General features: G+C 43.6%; 1 protein-coding gene across 1 annotated transcript in view; it reads left to right on the top strand.

Moving 5' to 3' along the window:
• Positions 1 to 12,738, top strand: part of CTTNBP2 (cortactin binding protein 2) — a 187,461-nt gene that overhangs the window by 59,224 nt on the left and 115,499 nt on the right. Inside the window, 2 exon segments of the mRNA XM_038387405.2 lie at positions 9,821 to 10,012; positions 10,014 to 11,481. Coding sequence (XP_038243333.1) covers positions 9,821 to 10,012; positions 10,014 to 11,481 — 1,660 coding nt within the window.

The following is a 12,738-nucleotide window of genomic DNA, read 5'->3' as shown; positions in this document are numbered from 1 at the left end:
CAAGCCAGAGTCAGGGTCAGAAGTCAGAGGCTGGGATTGGAGCCAGGACTGGTCACTGAGGATTAGCAGCGATGCATAAGGACGGGGAGAGGCAAGGATCAAGCACGGAGCAGGAGCACTATGGGAACAGGAGTGAAGGTGGGAATAAGACAGGATCCATGAGGAGAGCAGGAACAGGGTTGGGTGCAGGAGGCAGGCACAAGCAGGGCCCAATGCAGCCACAACAGGAAACCACCTTGTTGCTCAGGCAAATTTCCTATTCCTCCTCCTAGCTTAAATAGCATAGTTATACCAATCGGTGGAGCCAGGTGATCCTCCAGTCAGAGTTCCCATGGGTTGTGCCTTGGCTGGGGCTATAGCTTCTCAGCCCACCTGATTTCAGTAGCCATTGGGTGGAGCCAGGTGGTAGCTTTCTGCAGTGACTTAGGCTTGGGTTCAAGACTCGGGACATTACAGGACCCTAGTGGTGACCTGACCTGGGTTCAAACGCTGACCATCATGGGGTGAGGGAGATCTCCACTTGAGTTGCTTGCTCTGTTTGGGTGAGGGTCACACCAAAGAGCGGTGTTCAATTTGCAAATTGTTCACAATATGGACTCTGGTATCTAGAGACCTTCGTTTGAAGCAACACTTCCTCAAATAGGCCATGGGACCTGTTTCAGAACTGAGGCCCACGTTGGATTGGATGTTGTCCTTGGGCTCAGTGAGTGATGGAACCCCGATCTGGGGCTGGTGCTCCCCTCGAGTGTGCTGAGGAAAAAGTCTCAGAAGACCAATCAGGACCACTCCAGGTCTTGTGGAGACTCTTCTTCTTCCACTAAGAAGAGTACATACAAACTGGCACAGTGCTATTGTGGACATGTGGAATGAATCAGTCCTTCAGACTGCTCCCCAGTACCATGTAAGGATGAGCAGGAACCTGTGTTGTTGACTATGGCTCTGGTCTGGATGTGTCTGTTGAGTCTGGTACTGAGGACCTTGATGTTGGCACCTGCTGTCTGCATGCTGGCAGTGTGCAAAGTGGCAAAGGATCTACTCTGCCTATCGGTTTTGGGCTCCCCTCTAGTCCAGGACTTTGCCAGGATTATGGCATCCGCTGTCTTGTTGGTACCATCTGGGAATGTCACTGAACCTTTGGGTCTGTTAGCATCATAGCCTGATCTTTCCCTGCCACAGACTGCTGAGTTGAGGCCAGCACTGGGCATGGCACCAGTGCACTTCTTGGAATCAATGTTGCTTTGGTGGCAGTCCCTGTCTTCCACCTCAGCCCCATAAGCTGCACCAGCATCGTGGCTGACTTCAGTACTGACACTGCTCCCAGCACGGGAGGCAACTATAATGTATTTAGTGTCAGCCATGCCACTTCCATTGTTAGCACCAATATCTCTCCCCTCTTGAGTGGCTGATGAGTCAGACTAGCTGTTTGCACCCTTGGGTCTGGCCCCACCCTTGTCCTCAGAGACCCAAGGTTCCTTGGGATCCAGGTTGGGGTTATCCTCTTGCTCTCCATCGCCTGATCTGCATAGAGTACTGTTTTCAGAACAGCACTCATACCAAGATTGGCACTCTTCCCATAATATGGATGGGACACCTGGCCTGGAGCCTTCTGGTCACCAATGTCACTAATGCCCTGTCCTTATCCCCAGGGACCTCTATGAAATCCATGGGAGGTTCTTTCATCTTGGAGGTTGCACTCCAGTGGCTGCGACTGATGATCTGTCACAAACTCAGACATTGGATGAGAATCTTTGATGTCTGCTGGAGTAACCCATCCTGGGTTCAACAAGTCAGGGGCAGGACCGATCCCTTGGCACAGTTAGCTGCTTCTTTATCATCTTCTGATGGTGTGTTGGTGCCAGGTTCTTCTTCCCCTTCGGTGCCTGATGACTTCAGGACCTATCAGGACCTTTTGCAGTATGTGGCTGCTACTTTGGGCATCCAGGTAGAGTTCTTGTAGGAGAATACTCAAAAGTTGCTGAATATTCTCCAGCTGTCTGTTCCAGGGAGGTAGCCCTATTAATGATGCCCTTCTAGAGGCTACAAAGTTTCTTTGGAGTACACTGGCTTCAGTGCCGCCCGTGGCAAAGCCTTCAGAGAAACACTGTTTTTTTCCTATACAGGATTTTTATTTCCATTTGGACCATAATTTCCAGGGAGGAATTCAGAGCCTTTGTAGCTGAGAGCTGTCTGGTGGCCAAGATATCTTTGCATTCAGCTTTGGACATGGTTGATGCATTGGCCAGAATTATGGCCTCAGCGATAACCCTGAGGGCTGCAAAATTCTGGCATTGCACCCGACATACAGCAGACTATTGAGAACCTGCCCTTCAAAGGTCAGGTGCTTTTTTTTTTTTCCCCAAGAAAAGATGATTGATAAAACTCTCTGCATTCATTTAAAGACCCACCCTGCGCTTGCTGGGAATGTATACTCCAGCAGTGCAGAGAGGCCATTACAGTACACCGCAGCAGCAGCTGCAGTACTGCCTGTAGCATCGCTGTGGGCAGTCCTTCCCTCCTGTAAGGCAGCATGACAGTTCCTTTTCACTCCTCTCCCCTTCCCTCTTCAAGGACCCTTCTCATGAGACGCTGCTCCTCAACCAAGTTCCCAGCTAGCATTCAGACTGGTAGAGGAAGTTCCTCTGTAGGACTGGGGTCAAGGCTTTTATTTCCAGTAATTTTGGTTCCTGATCAAAGGAGCGGTGAGGCCCATTCTTGATCTCAGCAACTTCAACAAATATATCAGGTATGTGAGATTATAGATGGTCACTCTGTCAACTATTCTCCCCATGTTAAATTACAATGACTGGTTTGCTGCCTTGGATCTTCAGGATGCCTATTTTCATCTGGCTCGCTTGTTTTCTAGACCCCCTTTATGGTCATTCATGCCACCATCGCACATGACAGTGGAATCTGTTTGACAGTGGAATATCTTGTCATTGACCCAACCAACTGTTCACCATGTTTTGATCTGCCAATGCACCTGTTGTCATCTCTGAACCGGTTTTAAACAGGACAGGGCAACTTGCTCAGAAAGGACAGGCAGGGAAAAAGGGTGTTAGTTGGGGGCTGAAAGTGATGGCTAGTGGCGTTCTGTTATTTTCTTTGCTGGGCCTGTCCTGTAGTAGGTAACTTCTGGTACTCTTCTGGCTCTGTCAATCTGTTTCTTCACTTCAGCAGGTGGGTATTATAGTTGTAAGAACGCTTGATAGAGATCTTGTAGATGTTTCTCTATCTGAGGGGTTGGAGCAAATGCGGTTGAATTGTAGAGCTTGGCTGTAGACAATGGATCATGTGGTGTGATCTGGATGAAAGCTGGAGGCATGTAGGTAGGAATAGCAGTCAGTAGGTTTCTGGTATAGGGTGGTGTTTATGTGACCATCACTTATTAGCACCGTAGTATCCAGGAAGTGGATCTCTTGTGTGGACTGGTCCAGGCTGAGGTTGATGGTGGGATGGAAATTGTTGAAATCATGGTGGAATTCCTCAAGGGCTTCTTTTCCATGGGTCCAGATGATGAAGATGTCATCAATGTAGCGCAAGTAGAGTAGGGGCATTAGGGGACAAGAGCTGAGGAAGCGTTGTTCTAAGTCAGCCATAAAAATGTTGGCATACTGTGGGGCCATGCGGGTACCCATCGCAGTGCCGCTGATTTGAAGGTATACATTGTCCCCAAATGTGAAATAGTTATGGGTGAGGACAAAGTCACAAAGTTCAGCCACCAGGTTTGCCTGAACATTGTCGGGGATACTGTTCCTGATGGCTTGTAGTCCACCTTTGTGTGGAATGTTGGTGTAGAGGGCTTCAACATCCATAGTGGCCAGGATGGTGTTTTCAGGAAGATCACTGATGGATTGTAGTTTCCTCAGCAAGTCAGTGGTGTCTTGAAGATAGCTGGAAGTGCTGGTAGCGTAGGGCCTGAGGAGGGAGTCTGCATAGCCAGACAATGCTGCTGTCAGGGTGCCAATGCCTGAGGAGATGGGGCATCCAGGATTTCCAGGTTTATGGATCTTGGGTAGCAAGATCGGGGTTCTAGGGGTGTGTCTGTGCGGATTTGGGGAGTTTTCAGGGAGTTTCTTGAGCAGATGGTGTAGTTTCTTTGGTAACCCTCAGTGTGATCTGAGGGTAATGGCTTGTAGAAAGTGGTGTTGGAGAGCTGCCTAGCAGCCTCTTGTTCATATTCCGACCTATTCATGATGACCACAGCACCTCCTTTGTCAGCCTTTTTGATTATGATGTCAGAGTTGTTTCTGAGGCGGTGGATGGCATTGTGTTCTGCACGGCTGAGGTTATGGGGCAAGTGATGTTGCTTTTCCACAATTTCATCTGCTGGGACTGTTAATGAAATTATTCTTTGGGATGCACTTTAAATTTACTTGATTCATTGTTCTGTATAAAAGTTTGTTGGGGGGAATCTTTCAGTGCATCTCCCACTTCTCCCTTAATGTCATCATGCAGAGGTGGAGCCCAATTGCCTATACAGTCAGCTAGCATTAGTTTGATTTTAAAGATATATCTTCACAGGGAAAAGAATTAGAGAGTGATCTATTACTTTTGTTAACAAGAGGCTTTACAGGCCTGATCCAGCTTATTAATGCTGTTCCCGCAAAGAAGATGACAAACCTTTCAGGTAGAAGCCTTATATAAAGATATTTTACAATAGAACGAGGGAAGAAAGTGGTCTTTGGCTTTTGAAGAGTGGAGTCCTTTCAGCCGAGAACAATATTTGGAAGCAGGACCAAAGCAACCACTTTTGAAACTTGGATGAGAGCATTCCTGGGCTTCAAGCTAAGAACTAATTTTAGCTTGATGTGTCAGATAATAGATGCTGCTAGTTGACAGCTCAGTGTAATTAGATCAGTTGCATGACACTTGAAACCAAACTTTCTTCTTTGTTTACATATGCTTTGCCAAGTCATTATGATAAATATACTTCATTACAGCATTTTGGTTCCTATGCATAACAATCTGATGTATTGCAGTATTAGCTGAGTAAAACTTGCTTGGTTCTTGGTGATGCTACAGTTTGAATGTTGATGAGGACAATGTTGCATGCTTCAGCTTATTCACAGGTTAGCTGTATATGAATTCATTATATAAAAGCTATTATTAAAGGATAGCGGTTTTCCCTTTTCCCTGGATGTTAATTTGATCTGTGAGCTCTGGAGTGCCTATTGACAGGTTCTGAGTTACTAGCAACTTCAGCTATATTAGATTATTAACTGTGTCTGTAACAACTTGAAAATAAGTTAGTTTTATTTCAGTTAACGTACAAAACCAACCTCCCTCCCAATATGCAGTAATGCTCAGTGTAATCTATTGTCTTCAGTTGGGTTAACGTAATATGGGTAGTCTGCAGAGGACTGAGACACTTTCTTATTGTAAAATAATCTACAGTGTCAGACTCTGTCATATTTATCTTTTCCATGACTTTTTTCAGTCACTCTAGTAGCATTAGTACAGCTGTTGCTGGAGAGGTTTGCACACGAAGGTGCTAATTCCTAAGTGGTAAAATGGCAAATGGAATGACTTTTGCTGGACAAGGAGCATGATTTTCTGCCTGTGGTTGACTGTAACCGAAGTCTCAGGGACAGTCCTAATTGCAATCTGATAAATCACGGTAAATTAATATTTGCTGGTGTACTATCATTGACAAATGCTGCTGCTACTCTTCACTTAGCAGTGCCTTTGGATTTCCTATTATCCTTTTTATACTGCTACTGAATACTCTCTTGTTAATGAAGAGCAAACTAGTTTGGGCCAATGGAGGGGGGCAGGATGGGTTGTGTGATGCTGGGTGTTGCTGTTAAATCATCATTGGGCTCCTGTCACTAGTAAATCTAGAGCTTTAGTTTTAGCCACTGCAGTCTGAGGACCTCTTTTGATATGGGAGATCAAAATGAAACTTGTAATGTAGGAGCTTGGTTAGTCATAATGTCTTTGTTTTAACTTGACCATCCTCATGATGATCAGGCACACCAATAAAATTTTACTGTATGTAAAACATCTACCACAGTTGTTAACATCTAGGGTGATAAGACGTCCCAATACTACAGGCTTTGTTTTTATATAGGACCTATTACCACCCCCCGCCCCCAACTCCATCCCAATTTTCCACACTTGTTATCTGGTCACCCTATCAACATCACATACACCCACTCCCCCCGCATAAACTTTTTGCCCTCTTTCCTCCTCCCAACAAAGCAGAGGAAAAATTTTCAAGCAAGAGAACACTAATTAAAATGTTGGGGAGTTGAGACAGACTTTCATGAAGAATATCCCTCCAAAAGATTTACCTAACATTCCTTCCCTTTACAGAGTTCTCTGTTGTGTATCTGAACTGGACTTACCAAATGGGTAAAATGTAGCCTCCAAAAATGAGCGACAGCAAGTGGAATCAGACTTCTGACCTGCAGTCCTTTTCCCTGTTCTGTTCCCCTCCTGATGTGATACAAGTTTTGTTTCCACTAAGTATTAGATAACAGTAGAGGACTAACTGAACAACCCTAAGAAAAACTGTATTTATTACCTTTGAAACAAAATAGAGGATAGTGAGAGAGAGAGAGAGAGAGAGAGAGAGAGAGAGAGAGAGAGAGAGAGCGCACACATGCAGGAATAAGGAAAACATTTCAGAAGCTGTCCAAGAAACTGTCAGTCTTCTACTGGAGGAGGACCTGGGATACCATTGGGTAACAGCAGGCTCCTCAAAAAGTCATCATACTGTAATGACTTTCTTTTGATAGCAACCAAGGCCAAAACACACTGACTTAAAGATGAAATGCTCCATATCCCATTACCAATCCCCTGGCCATCTGATTCCCCAGATTATAGTTTACATGAAATATATTTACTGTACAGTATTTTCTTACAATTCTGAAATGAGTGTCATTTATTATCTAGTTTAACATAAAATCCTTCCTACCTCTTTAATAATCAGAAGTACTGAAGTGAAGCAGTTATTCCAAGTGAGCTCATTTTAAGTATATTGCTGTTTGCTCTGACCCTCTATAGATCAGCTCTTAATCCATCTGTGCAGCAAACTGTTAATTGCTGGAAAGTGAAAAATTCTAGTAAGATGGAAGCAGGAAACAACTTTCTTACTGAAATCAGAGTGAAACTTTCAAGTTTGCAAGCACTAAACTTTTAGTTGCCTGTAAATATTTTCCCAGAGTTGGTAAAAATATTAAATAAGTAAATGCACTTCAAAACTGTAGTGGTTCTTGATCTTTCTGCACATGTACAGTAAGTAAGGTTAACCTCTTAATTTGTGGTGGTTATGGTGGGGTGAAAGGGAGAGACTTTCAGGCTGCATAGTAAGATCATAGGGTCAAATTAAAGAAATTATAAGGGTATTCGGAGAATGCAGAATTTTTTAATTTTTTTAGCCAGTCATTCAGATAAACAGCATAGGAAGGAAGAGGATGCTGCAGCATGGGAAGTGCTAGTTAGCAATTTTTGTTTGATGTGTATATGAGGTTGATAGGGAAATACTGAAGTGGTTTAGGTTGTATTGCCATCAGTAGAGCTAGGTGACGTTTTTTCAGTGAATAGTAAATTTGCTATATTTATATGAGCAACAGGGGATGGATCACTTGATGATTGTTTTCACTAACAAGGTCAGCTCCCAGACTGCTGTGCTGGGCAACACAAAACGGGGAAGAGATGGCCAGCCCTCTGTAGAGATAGAGGTGGTTAGGGACTATTTAGAAAAGCTGGACGTGCACAAGTCCATGGGGCCGGACGAATTGCATCCGAGAGTGCTGAAGGAATTGGCGGCTGTGATTGCAGAGCCCTTGGCCAGTATCTTTGAAAACTCGTGGCGAACGGGGGAAGTCCCGGATGACTGGAAAAAGGCTAATGTAGTGCCCATCTTTAAAAAAGGGAAGAAGGAGGATCCTGGGAACTACAGGCCGGTCAGCCTCACCTCAGTCCCTGGAAAAATCATGGAGCAGGTCCTCAAAGAATCAATCCTGAAGCACTTAGAGGAGAGGAAAGTGATCAGGAACAGTCAACATGGATTCACCAAGGGAAGGTCATGCCTGACTAATCTAATCGCCTTTTATGATGAGATTACTGGTTCTGTGGATGAAGGGAAAGCAGTGGATGTATTGTTTCTTGACTTTAGCAAAGCTTTTGACACGGTCTCCCACAGCATTCTTGTCAGCAAGTTAAGGAAGTATGGGCTGGATGAATGCACTATAAGGTGGGTAGAAAGCTGGCTAGATTGTCGGGCTCAACGGGTAGTGATCAATGGCTCCATGTCTAGTTGGCAGCCGGTGTCAAGTGGAGTGCCCCAGGGGTCGGTCCTGGGGCCCGTTTTGTTCAATATCTTCATAAATGATCTGGAGGATGGTGTGGATTGCACTCTCAGCAAATTTGCGGATGATACTAAACTGGGAGGAGTGGTAGATACGCTGGAGGGGAGGGATAGGATACAGAAGGACCTAGACAAATTGGAGGATTGGGCCAAAAGAAATCTAATGAGGTTCAATAAGGATAAATGCAGGGTCCTGCACTTAGGATGGAAGAATCCAATGCACCGCTACAGACTAGGGACCGAATGGCTCGGCAGCAGTTCTGCGGAAAAGGACCTAGGGGTGACAGTGGACGAGAAGCTGGATATGAGTCAGCAGTGTGCCCTTGTTGCCAAGAAGGCCAATGGCATTTTGGGATGTATAAGTAGGGGCATAGCGAGCAGATCGAGGGACGTGATCGTTCCCCTCTATTCGACACTGGTGAGGCCTCATCTGGAGTACTGTGTCCAGTTTTGGGCCCCACACTACAGGAAGGATGTGGATAAATTGGAAAGAGTGCAACGAAGGGCAACGAAAATGATTAGGGGTCTAGAGCACATGACTTATGAGGAGAGGCTGAGGGAGCTGGGATTGTTTAGTCTGCAGAAGAGAAGAATGAGGGGGGATTTGATAGCTGCTTTCAACTACCTGAAAGGGGGTTTCAAAGAGGATGGCTCTAGACTGTTCTCAATGGTAGCAGATGACAGAACGAGGAGTAATGGTCTCAAGTTGCAATGGGGGAGGTTTAGATTGGATATTAGGAAAAACTTTTTCACTAAGAGGGTGGTGAAACACTGGAATGCGTTACCTAGGGAGGTGGTAGAATCTCCTTCCTTAGAGGTTTTTAAGGTCAGGCTTGACAAAGCCCTGGCTGGGATGATTTAACTGGGACTTGGTCCTGCTTTGAGCAGGGGGTTGGACTAGATGACCTTCTGGGGTCCCTTCCAACCCTGATATTCTATGATTCTATGATTCTATGATTATCTGTTCTGTTCATTCCCTCTGGAGCACCTGGCATTGGCCACTGTCTGAAGACAGGATACTGGGCTAGATGGACCTTTGGTCTTAACCCAGTACGGCCGTTCTTACGTTATTTTTTAAAAAAGGCAAAAAGGTGAAAACCATATGAAAATGAAACAAAATGAAAAATCACAAAATTTTGTTTTGGATACACAACACCCCGGAAATTAAACACAATCGTCTTACATTTAGTTTTGCTTTGTTTTTTTCAGTTTGGGTGTTTTTTGAAACCGAAATGATTTCCCCCCCTCATTCGTTTGAGTAAGTAACTGAAGAAAATCATTTTTGGTTTCAAATAAAATTTTTTCTGGATTGTTTTGGTTTAGTCCTCAAATATTCTAACATTTTGTACCTCAACTTTCATGTAATGGTAGAATACTGGAATTTGCTTAGGTAATACAGCATGTTTTTTAAAAGGTTGAAACAACAATGTCATGTTAAAAACATACCAAGTTGAAAAGCTGTATTTTGTATGTTAATGAGAATTTACCTATACATTTTTATTTCAGTTGGAAATGGAAAAGTCTCAGTTACAGATGCTTGAGCTGGAGCATAAGAAGTTGTCTGCTCGTCTTGAAGAAGAACATGGCAAGAATAAACACGTCGTATTGATGCTAGTGAAAGAATGTAAACAGTTGTCTGGGAAAATTGTAGAGGAAGCCCAGAAACTGGAAGAAATAATGTCAAAATTTGAAGAAGAAAAAAAAAAAAGCTAATGAATTGGAGGACTCTCTTGCAGCTGAGAAACAAAGGAGTACACAAATGGAAGCTCAAATGGAAAAACAGCTCTCTGAGTTTGACACAGAAAGGGAGCAATTGCGTGCCAAACTTAACAGAGAGGAAGCACATACCAGTGACCTCAAAGAAGAGAGAGAGAAAATGAGAAAAATGATTGAGCAGTTAAAAAAGGAAAATGACTGTAAACCAAACCTTTCTCTCACTTGTAGAAATAAAGATAAGGGTTTTGTTTCTGTATCTGTTGGAACAGAAGTCCCAGCTTTAAGAACTATTGCCTGTCAAACAGATACAACGCCGACAGACATTAGCACTGAAAATGTTAGGAAGCTGCCTTTGACTGTGCCTGTAAAACCTTCAGCAGTGAACTCTTTGGTTTCTGGCAGTACAAAAATGAATGTATCCTCCAATGCAGCATTTGTGAAACCAGTCATTGATAGGCACTCTTCCTGTAGTGAACTGATTGTCCCATCCACAACTCCTGTTCTGACTCCAAGTCAAAACAGAATTGAGGAAAATGGGCCAAGTACTGGCTCATCACCAGATTTAACAAATAACACTTCCCCCTTTCCAAGTAATGCTGCTCTCTCTGTTTCTCCAGCATCAAGTATTGCATCTCAGAACTACTCACTAGCTTCGTCTGTGCACAGTTTACAGTCACAGTCTGCGAACACTACTGTGCATCCAGGCCTAAATCCTCGAGTCCAAGCAGCTAGATTTAGATTTCAAGCTAATGCTAATGATCAAGACCAAAACGGAAACACTACCCAAAGCCCTCCATCAAGGGATGTGTCTCCCACTAGTCGTGACAACCTAGTTGCCAAACAGCTAGCTCGGAATACTGTCACCCAAGTCCTTTCAAGATTTACAAGTCCTCAAGGTCGTGCTGCTTTGCGGCCTGGAATGTCACATTCAGTGGAAGTTGGCACCTATCCCCCAGTTGGTAGAATGGGTTTAAAGACTCCCAATGTATCAAGAATTGACAGAGGAAATCCTCCACCTATTCCTCCAAAAAAGCCAGGGCTTTCGCAAACTCCTTCTCCACCACACCCACAGCTTAAAGTTATTATGGATAGTAGTCGATCCTCTAATATAGGTGTAAAATTTGACAGCAAAACCGTGATTTCACCTCCTTCCAGTTCACCACAAGGAATCAGGGTAATAAATGAGGAAATTATTTCTAAGTCCTCACCTCAGCTGCCACCAAAACCAACTATAGATATATCTATGGCATCTGCAGGCTGTGCCATACCAGCCATGGCCACATCTCAGGTGGGTGCCTGGCCTTCCCAATCCCCTGGACTGAACCAACCTGCATGTTCAGAAAGTTCCTTTATCATTCCCACCACCATTGCCTGTAGCTCCTCCATAAACCCTGTTAGTGCTTCATCCTGTAGACCATGTGATTCAGACAGCCTACTGGCAACAGCATCAGGTAAAGGGATTGATATACTTCAAACTATCTCCCTTTAAGAATGTTCTCTGTCTTTTTCTCTGGGTCTCTGTCATTTGCTTTATTTATCTTTTACAGCTTTTTCCCTAAACTGGTTTATCTTTTTTTAAAGTGGAAATTTACATGTATATTATTTTTTCAAAGTTTCAGGGGTATGGGAATTTATCTTACTTCATAATTATTTTGTTTTTAACAATGATCATAAGTCAATTTCCTTCTAAGGAAGCCTTCATTTTAGTGTATCCTTAATAAGAGAATGAAAATTGATGTTTTGAGCAGATTGGCCATTCTGAGCAGATGTTCTGAGAAAATTCTGGAGTAATGACATACTCCAGAAAAGGGAGATTCCTTAATAATACTTTTGGCCTTCTGTAAGCGTGAGGATATTAGAGCTCTACAAACATGAATTAATTTTTAAAATTGCCTATGTATAGTCTCTCTGATGGTATGTACTCCTCCAATGCCACTGAGTTTTGTGAACCTTCTAGAAAACAGTGCCTATCTGGAGCCATTTGATCCCCTTCTCCTGGCACCAAATAATTTTATGACAGCTTGTAAAAGAGCAGTGCAATCCTAACCACCTTTCTTCACACCTGGAAAAATTCACATTTAAGCAGTATGTTTGGTGTCCTGCTGTATTTCTGGAGTGTGTGTGTGATGCATGCACCTGCTGTTGAATTTCTCTGAGAAAGAGGCTCACTCCCTACCTCACTAACCAATGCTTAGCATGGAGGACCTTTACATCTTAGCAGCTCTAGATTTTCCTCATGATGAAGGCCTTATGAATCAGGGCCGTGATCCACCTTTGGATCAACTGTTGAATCAGTCATCATCTTTGTTTCCAAATATACCCTTGTTGGAAAAGGTCAGCACAAGAATAGCAAGTATTAGCCCCTTTCTAGAGCATGACTGCACAGGGAGAGAGGACCGCTCCAAAAATGAAGTCAAGCAATGCTGGGACCCTGTAAATTGGAGGTAGTCAATAGGCAAACTGCAGGCCAAATCTGGACTACTGGACGCTTTTGAAAGGACCCTGAAATCTTTTTATTTACTTGTTGTTGTTGTTATTATTATTATTTTATTATTATCATCATTATTATTTTTTATTATTCTTTCTGGAGTCTGGACCTTGACTATATACCTTGACCAAAAAATTTGGACCTTGACAAAAATAATGGACTCTCCCTGCTGTAGGCACAGAAACTTTCATTAGCACTGATGAGCACTTGGATGGTTCAG

This window comes from Dermochelys coriacea, chromosome 1, assembly GCF_009764565.3.
Source record: "Dermochelys coriacea isolate rDerCor1 chromosome 1, rDerCor1.pri.v4, whole genome shotgun sequence".
Lineage (NCBI taxonomy): Eukaryota > Metazoa > Chordata > Testudines > Dermochelyidae > Dermochelys > Dermochelys coriacea.
Note: the sequence above shows the minus strand (reverse complement) of the source record. Positions and strands in the feature narration are given on the sequence as shown.